The sequence below is a fragment of the Hippoglossus stenolepis genome, chromosome 2 (assembly GCF_022539355.2).
Source record: "Hippoglossus stenolepis isolate QCI-W04-F060 chromosome 2, HSTE1.2, whole genome shotgun sequence".
NCBI lineage: Eukaryota > Metazoa > Chordata > Actinopteri > Pleuronectiformes > Pleuronectidae > Hippoglossus > Hippoglossus stenolepis.
Window position 1 is genome coordinate 2,040,083 of NC_061484.1, and position 9,421 is coordinate 2,049,503.

General features: G+C 39.6%; 1 protein-coding gene across 1 annotated transcript; it reads right to left on the bottom strand.

Moving 5' to 3' along the window:
• Positions 1-1,151: 1,151 nt before the first annotated feature.
• Positions 1,152-9,421, bottom strand: zgc:165520 (uncharacterized protein LOC571872 homolog). Its single transcript, XM_047341840.1, has 10 exons — positions 9,004-9,421; positions 7,704-7,778; positions 7,489-7,588; positions 6,976-7,050; positions 6,544-6,614; positions 5,238-5,346; positions 4,616-4,689; positions 3,831-3,965; positions 3,484-3,594; positions 1,152-2,234 (listed from the first exon to the last, which is right to left on the bottom strand). Exons 1-10 carry the CDS (start codon positions 9,031-9,033, stop codon positions 2,157-2,159), a joined length of 858 nt encoding a protein of 285 aa, XP_047197796.1. The 5' UTR covers positions 9,034-9,421; the 3' UTR covers positions 1,152-2,156.

Sequence of the window (9,421 nt, forward strand, 5' to 3'; positions counted from 1 at the left end):
CTAAAAAAGAATTAACAATAGAATAACTTCCACTAAGTACCGCTACAAAGGCTGTAAATGCAGAAAGAGAAGAATACAATCACACCACATGTTTTCAGTAAGTGGCCACTGCTGATGATCCATGGTTGACCATGACCCGTCCTTCCTAATTTCGAAACTGCCCCTCGAATCCACATCATAACAAGAGTATTATTATTATTAATAATAGTAATATGATTTTAAGGTCATTATGATTTTACATTTCCATTTTGCCCTGTGGAAACCTGGATAAGAAAGCAGCTTTCTCATGCTGTCATATGGACACACAACAGGTTATTCAAGTCAAATGACATTTACAGTTAAATTAACGACCCAGGTTGTGGTAGTAAACATATCACAATATCTTATGTTGGGAAAACTAATTTCACTATATGGACTGTCTGGTATCAAGCTGTTGTTATTTCAAGCCTTGTTTTGTTTAGTCTCCCAAAGGCCGAAACTGTAATAACTAAAATGTGAATATGTCACAACACGAGTGGGCTGCAGTGTCAATGTCAGCTCACACATGCAGTGGAGCCAACTGCATCTGCAAATTACGGGCAAAGAGGAAGAATGCAAATGTTAATGAGCAATTAGAGTCAAGTCATGCAATAAACAAGAATAGCCTCTTTGGAAATATAGCTAAAGTCCTTAAAAAAACTCTTTGTAGAAAATACACAAAAAACAAAGACGTGAAGCAGTAAAACACCCCCAAGGCAGTGGCAGTGTAATCAAATTCACTGTGTTTGTTTCCATTTCTAGCCTGACACCTTCAGAATACTATTCTCAGCTCAATCACCATCTACAGTCTATAATCTTTTAATCAGTTCAACATCAACTACGGTGACTTCCTTCTGTCATTAATGAAAAATTATTTAAAGAAAGGCCCACTATGGATTCATAGCAGGTGCTTATCCACAGCATGGTGTGAATTGTATCATTACATGCAGCCAATAGCATAAGTATTGGCACAGTAGTTTGTTTTCACATCCTAACACAAATAATAGACAAATGTACAAAGGGGGACAACTGTCTCAATACTTGCGATAGTGACTTCGTACAGATGCATCATAATGTCAGGCAGTGTGGTGGTCATGCTGCCTGCCGGACGCTCAAATGTTAACAGACTCTGCTTTTTATTCTTTACTTATATATTTATTCTTTACTTATAATAACACACGTCAGATAGAACAACCTTCCTCACGCCTCATGTGGAGGCAGATCCTGACAACTGCTCAGTGTATTCGAATAATCTGAGATACTAATTAATCCAAGACATTCTTTCAGGTTTGACAGCTTTGTGAGTTAAAGGTATGGTGGGACACACACAGCCTACAAATAAGGACATTTTTCTTATGTGAAAAGTTGAAGAAGTAAATAAAAACAAAAGACAGAAAACAAAAGAAATGTTTTGAATATCCTGCTGACCCCTTTTCCTCTTTTCCCTCTCCAGATTCGAATAATCTAACATCAACACTCCTCCAACAATAACTGACAAATCCTGCACCTAATACCATTCCAACTCATAGAAACACGGCAACAGTAAAGATAATACTGAGCTCAGAGCCCAAATGGGACTTGAAGGATCATTCACACAACCGACTGCTCATTGTGTACACAGCATTTTCTTTCATCTTCTATCTTGACTGTTTCTAAGGGAGATAAACTGATTGTTCACTTTACCAGGTCCAGCTACACAATGTAACAGTCCTACAACACCTCTCATATTCATGAAACATGAAGTCCACGGTCTCTTTTGGAACCAGAGGTTTGTTGGTTCGACTGTGGTCAATATGACGTGATATTTGACTGAAGCACATTAAAAGGTGTGTCTAATATTTTGTTTAATTCCTGTTTTTCATGCTGCTTCCGCCATCCTCGTCTGCTGAGCTTACTAATCACCCAGAAACTACACTGAAACGGAATATGAATGTGGGGCACCTTGAAAAGTTTTAGAACGTTGCCGTGACCATATTCAGAAATAACCGAAAATGAATGCAAACAGTTGTGGCCTGGACTTCCATTTTGAATGAGCTGAAACAATGGCAAACGGCTCTTTGTGACCATCTGAGAAACACTTGGCTCTGCCTCCTCCTCCTCTACTGTGTGGACTCCGCTGGCAGATGGCCTCAGGTTTTCTATGTGATGAAGCTGTAGAGAAACGACCCGATGATGAGGGACAGAATCACACAGCAGCAGAAGATCATCATTTGTTTCTGGAGGACGGAGGAAAGGTTGCACAGAGAGAAAAGGAAGATGGTGTTAGATGACGCCACCTAAATGAAACTAAAGTAATAACAGGAATGCAACACAAACAACTGTATATACATAATCACTATGCATACTTGTACAGATATGGAATTAATAATGTTAGGTTTATAAAATAATATGTAAACCATTAAACTGAGTCTGAATACACAGCTGGTGGTGTGTTTGATTGAGATAACATGTGAATTTCAAAGATGAGATCATTCATTGTATTTAGTATTAAAACCATATAGTCCATAATTGAAATAATTAAAAGTGTGTGTGTGTGGTGTGTGTGTGTGTGTGTGTGTGTGTGTGTGTGTGTGTGTGTGTGTGTGTGTGTGTGTGTGTGTGTGTGTGTGTGTGTGTGTGTGTGTTACAGAGACAGAGCGAGAGGGAGAGAGAGAGCAAATCAATGCTCGACAGTGAAATACATTTTTACTTATTTGACATAGTCAAAAATAAATAAAATCAATATGTGGTGGTCAGGTTAACATTTGGTTGGTTACCATAATTAATTAATATATTTGAAACATTGAGGAGTGTAAAATAATTTTGGCTCATTGTGAAACTGTAGTAAGTTCAGAGGACATCCGCTGTGGTCCTTCAATGTGGCCCAGGACACATTTGCGTTTACACTGATAAAATAATTTTGTGGCCACATGTGTCAGAGCACCTCCTAATGTGGCCGGGGTGACTGGATCTCAAATGTGTCTTGGCTGTGTTCACACCTGAACTCAGAGCTGTCCACTTGTGATTGGATCACCAGAAATGGATGTTAATATTAGGTCCGAAAGGGCCTATAACAACCTGAGAGCTCAGTGGGAGAGAACTGTGCTCAAAGTCTGTGTACGGCAAGAGAAAAGGCAACATGAGCCCAGATACATGGAGTAAAACCCTTCTACAACCTCCTCCTGAGGCACAAAGCACATGAAGTAGCAGGAGTCCAGTGTGGGGAAGGTAATTCTATTCTAGCTAACCAAGTTAACCATTTCAAAGTGGCCTTCCACGCATACAGTAAGTAATTCTGACTAGGAACTTACTGTATTATACATTAGCTGACTCTTGCTCCTGGGGTTGTACTTATGATCTTTACGTGTATGTTTGATGTTTGGATGACAGGTCATAATTCAGTGAGTTATGATCAGAGTGAACTAAGGTTTAGAGAAAACTCACTAGAAAGGTCACTACATCCATTTTAGTGCTGAGTCTACTTACCCTGCGTGCCTCCTGCTGGAATTTGGCAGCTTTCTTGGTGTCTGCTACCGCCCTCTCTACAAAGCCCACAGACTGGTCCATGTTGCTCTCAATCCTGTCAATCATGCCACCCTGGAGGTGGGCGGGACATGATGGAATAAAGTAAGAGAGTGGAACACCGGGGGACAGGCAGACAGCAAGGGGCATGTGTGTGTATGTGATCTTGACCCAGGATGTGGGAATGTGTCAGGCTGTGTAGATTGACTCCTTAGATTCCAGACCAGCAGAGTAAAAATCATCAAAGCCACATAGCCACAATACAAACTGTATCAAATTCTGGGTAATGTCAGTGCACGCCCTCTTAGTACCTGGTTTTCAACTATCATGGCGATGTCCACAAACATGTCATGGAGCTCTTTGATGCTGCTCTCCAGCCTCATGATGTCTTTGTGACGAGCCTCGATCTCGTTCAGGGCCTGCTGGTTGATCTTCGACTCCATAATCTTGGGTGTTGGGGCATGTGTTGGGGGTAGGGAGCAGACAGACAAAGTGAAGTCAGCCGGTCAATGAGAAATATTTAAACTGATCTATAAAAGACTAGAAGCAGATCATCAGAGAATATAGTACAATCGTGGCATCCTATCTTCCAATTACAGTACCATACTATATATACTCATACACTCTACTGGGCATCTGCATCTGTGAACCTCTGTTGGGCAGAAGAACCACCAGCACAGTCAAACAGTCCTGCAAAACATATTGTAGCTTATCGAGAGCTGCGACCTCAGCTGCTTGTATGGCATAGTACCATATGTACACAAAACACATGATGCACACCATCCATCATTCAGTCACCACGATCCATTTGCTCGACTGGTTGTAGTTGTGTTTAGAGCTACAGCTAACAATCCTATTGATGATCAACTAATCGTCCCTTTATTTTCTAAAATGCTCTTTTGATCGATAAAATGTCAGAAAACGGTGAGACAAGTAAGTCCCATATTTGAGAGACAAGAATTAGTAAAATATTGGAAAACTAATAAGATTCATTGATTATCAAAATAGTTGCCAAATCGTGGTCAGACTAATTGATAAGTCTGATCGATTCAGGTCTGGTTGTTTAATTTTCACCTCGCCCCCTTGACAATCTCACCCCAGCAGAGAACACAGCCGAGTTCCCTCCCTCCAGCATCTCCTCCAGCTCGTCATCTGTCGTTGCTTTCCCCGCTGTGATGGACAGAAAGGACAGATGTTACATAAACATCTGGTTACAGCTGACAAGTCTGCATGTTAAATTCAGAAGGAAAAGACGGACAGAAAAACAAAAACAATGGCATCTTAAAGCAACTGTCACTGATAAGTAGAGATAATACAGAAAAAGGACAAAGTGACAGTGAAGCCGGTATTTTTGTGTTCAGTTCAAGTAATCGTTAAAATAAACATCCAATGTCTTAGTACACCTGACTGAAGTAACAGCTACTCTGTTGGGTTTGATGCTGCAGTGAGGACACCACATGGACAGGTGCTATCACATATCTGCTGCTCTTACAACTTCATTGTGAAGCAAATTTTTTGTCAAATCTTAAGAATTGTCCCACTATCAAATATAATATTAAGTGTTTGCTGTGTGTATACGCTGATAGATTCTCTAAAACAGCTTCTTTCTTTTTTTACAGTGCAAGCATGTAATCTACTGTTCATACAAAGGTTTGCTGTCTACAATCATATCAACGTTTAGACTGATAGTATCAGGAAAATAAACAACTGTAACTCACTGATCTCTAGCTGTCGTGCAATCCTTCCTTTGCTCTTATCTCTGAAGTCAACTTGAGCCTCGTTGTACTTTGTCATCACCTCCACAAATTTCTTGGCCAGGATACCATGCTGGGGAAAAATAAAAAATACATACTTTTTTGGCTATTTGAATCTCTATGTTTACAGTTTACAATAAAACAAAGCTTCTAACTTTGGTTTGAGGAGGTTGAGGAATGATATTGTACACTGGCATTTCAAATCTACTGCATCTCACAATGGCATTTCAGAACAGATATACATACAACATAACTGTAATGTCATTGTGTTCCCTGAAATGTTGTGTTTTGTAAAATGTTGTGTTTTGACCATCAGGGCAGCTGTACAACCCATGTATAGTTATTGAATGTCCCATGTTGTGTTCCATGTTCCATGTTTATTCATGACAAGGTGTGAGAGCCTCAGAAACAACATTCAAACCACAATGGGTCACTGAAACAATCATCATACAAAAATAATTTAGGATTGTATGTAATTTACAAACACAACTCCCAGTTCAGCTAACATACATATTTTCTTCAAAGATTCCACATTTTTTGTAGTGTCGTAAAAAAATAATTTCACAATAGAAAAAATCTTCACAAATGTTTAGTCACAAGGGGTATTGTAAATTGACCTGGAGTAGTAAAATAAGAAAAAAAATCTAAATCAACCAAAAAATTATAACATATAAACATATAAACATATACGCATCAAAACACAATGGCGCCTGTGGCTCAGGAGTTACAGCGGGTCGACCACTAATCAGAAGGTTGGTGGTTCAATCTCTGGCTTCTTCAGTCAAAATGTCGAAGAGCACTTTGGTGATGGTTAAATTAGCAGCAGGTAATTGGGATGTATAAATGATAGAGAAGTTCTCTATGTATGAATGTGTGTTTATGTGTGTTTGTGAAAGTGTGAGAGCAAAGCCATTCTAAGTGGTCATCAAGCAGCCATAACATTAACACCATATGTGACCCTTTTTGAAAGGTGAAGACTATGTATGAGACAGTGTGCGCTGTGCAGAGGCTGTGTCTCAGTAAATTAGCAGTTTCCTCCCCATTGGTTTCCCTTATTCTCACTCTAGCACTACATCTACTTTAGTTTTAGGCTAATTTGAAGTTAAAAAGCTCTTCTTTCACAGAGACCACTGTAAAAGAAGAAAGTAACAGGAAAAAGGCAGTTTGCAACAGAAAACTGTGAGGATGTGTAAACTCTAACCTCTTCACCTTTCACCTCCAGTTCTACATACTGCTCAAACAAACTTCATTTATTGTCGTGTTGTCTGACCTGTGACTTGCGTATCCTGAGGTCAGCAGAGGCCCTGTCATCTGTGTTTGACTCCAGCTGCCGCTCAATACCTGGCGTGCACACACACACAAACACACAAAGGCAGGAAATAACCATTAATGTTGTCTGTTGTCCTTCTCGACAGATAATGAAAATGAGACAGCTTCAATGTTTGTCTTTTCAAGACGTACCATGTAAACAACACATAACAGAAACAAGCAAATAAGCAAAAAATGTTTCTCATTGGATGATAGGTATTGTTGAGTATACAGTGCATCTACCTACACATGATAATGAACAACTGTTATTGTTAGTGATGTTAGTCAGCATTAAATGAATTGCTGACATGGTTTTGTGGTATGCTGATGGTTTCTGTTTCAATCTGCCTCTAAAAAGAGAAAGTAGAACAACGTAAAAAGACCAAATACTGACTCTTCAGTTTGTTTCTGGCGTTGTTGGCTGACTTCTTGATCTCATTGGTGACAGCTTCAACGTCATCTTGTGTTTCTGAGAGACAGTGTGAGTGTTAGGAGATTGTTAACAGCAATGGTTAACACAAACTATGAATTAACGTATAATAACTTTATTACCAAGCATGCTTTAAATCAAAGTTACAATGCCCTTTACATGGTATAAACAGGGATACAATGTTTCAGGATGGAGGTAAATGAGAGGGAATTAAATTATACAGAATACAACCCATAATAATAGTTCAACCCCCCCCAGATAGAACATGTTTTCATGAGTGATTTAAAAGGTGTGCGATTCAGCTCCTCTGGGAGGGACATGCAGAGCTGAGGGGTCTTGGCGGCAAAAGACTGGACACAGGAAAAGGCAGCAGAGAAACCATTTAAATCAATTCTATATCCGACAGTTGAATATTGAAGAGAGGGGCTTATGTGTGTGAAAATAATGAGTGTGCGTGTGTGTGTCAGAAGCAGTTACTCTGGTCAGATGTGGGGGCCGACAAGATGGTGGAGTAGAGTTTTTTGATTTCTGTGATGCTCTCATCAACCTTGTCAACGCTGATACGGATATCATCAATCTGAAATACATACAGTATACACACACACATCAGCCAACACTGTGTTATACATCTATATATGTGTATAAAGATGTGAGGAACAGACAGACATACACAGACACAGACACAAACAGACCTGAGCAAAGAAATCATCCATAAAAGCCTCATTCTCCACAGGAACCTCGATGTCATCCCCTCCAGCGTCACTCTTCTGTTAAACACACATGTACACACAATCATTAAATATACTCCATAGTATCTCATATACAATATCAGTAATACAACCATCCAATTTAAGATAATTTGATAAAACTTAATCACCATGGCCTGTTGATTTACTGTGAAACTGAAGAGGATGAATCAGGCACCTATAAAATACTGATTGATATTACTGTTACCTCATAAACAAAAGGAGGAAGAGAGTAACACAATTATTTTGTCAGTGTTTCTTTAAACTTCTGCGACCACAGCTAATAGAAAACAGCTCACACAGTTCATTTGTTCTGTGTAATATAAAATACACGTTGTAGTTTTACACGTGAAGTGTTCTTTTCACACGTGGGCCTGCTAAAGGAAGACTACAACCTCAAGTCATAATCACTTCCTCTACTTTATCGTGCGGACATACCTTTGTCAAATGCACAGCTATGGTAGTGTTCTATTGTCTTCTAAGGACGAAAAAACTAAAACAATGTACATTTAAGTAATAAAGTTATGTGACTGACTGTAGGTGGAGCAATTATGGCTTCAATCTGTTTGATGAGGACCATTATTATTTAAATTTGTTAAATAAGTAAAAAAAAGATCTGCAGAACCAATTAACTTCTTTCCCCTAAAATATGGGATTCCCTGTTCGATGTGAGTCGGTAAGAAGCAGTCAGCATCTCCTGATTATATTAGAAAGTGAACGTTTTGTTGTGTCACATGGTCTCGTCTCCCCACTGAGCAGATGATGTTTGAAGAGAAGCCTCACATCTCCTGCAGCTCACGTGAGGTTTCGGCTGCTGCAGGTTAAATGAGGGCACACCACCGCACGATCCCAACTCACTTCATCTTATCCTACTACTTAGTGTCACACGATACCACACATTCATAATAATAATAATAACACTGAATATTATGGATGACCTGCAGGGCACAAGGACTAAACAGCTGCCAAGAGCTATATTAATAATAATAATAAAATTCTTTATCAAATCTGCTCCTTGTTATATTTCAAATATTTCAACATTCTTATATTGAACAATGCAGAAATATGGTGATAATTATATCACTGTTATGTCACTGTTGACAATAAACTTCATTAGAAACATGTAATCCAGCCTCTCTGCAACTACAATAACCTCCAACCCAAACAGGACATGAGTGTACAGTACACGAGGCCTGTGGTGGCAACAGGTGGTCCACAAGGTAAAGATGACACAATCTGTGCCTACCTCCTTCAGCTGCGCCAGACGGTCCTTCATTCTGACAAGTATGTGGCTCAAATTAAAAAGAAAATAAACTGATTGATTGTTTTCTGAAAGACAAGCTCACAGGTCACAGGACAACGGTTCTTCTTCTAGCCTACAACAGCTAATAAAATGGCTTCCGAATGAGCCCAGAGGGAATGAATAGCTATCCAATTAATCCAGGAGATCTGACCAGGGATCAGCTGTCAGAGCCAGAGAGAGAAAGAGAGAGGAAAGAGAGGAACGAGAGAGAGAGAGAGAGAGATACAGCGAGAGAGAGTGAGAGAGAGAGTTCAAATAAGAGAAATAACAGTGAGCTGAGCAGCAGGCCCCGGTTGCTTGGATGGTCCTCTCTGAGCTAATATTTGTAGTCAACCCAACCTGAGGTTGCAGTAAGCCTCTA

Excerpts from the sequence above, each read along its gene's own strand:
- zgc:165520 (XM_047341840.1), bottom strand. The coding sequence starts at position 9,033 with ATGAAGGACCGTCTGGCGCAGCTGAAGGAG. Across the intron at positions 7,589-7,703 it reads TGGATGATTTCTTTGCTCAG|ATTGATGATATCCGTATCAG; the intron begins GTCTGTTTGTGT and ends TATGTATTTCAG. Across the intron at positions 2,235-3,483 it reads TCCAGCAGGAGGCACGCAGG|AAACAAATGATGATCTTCTG; the intron begins GTAAGTAGACTC and ends TCCGTCCTCCAG.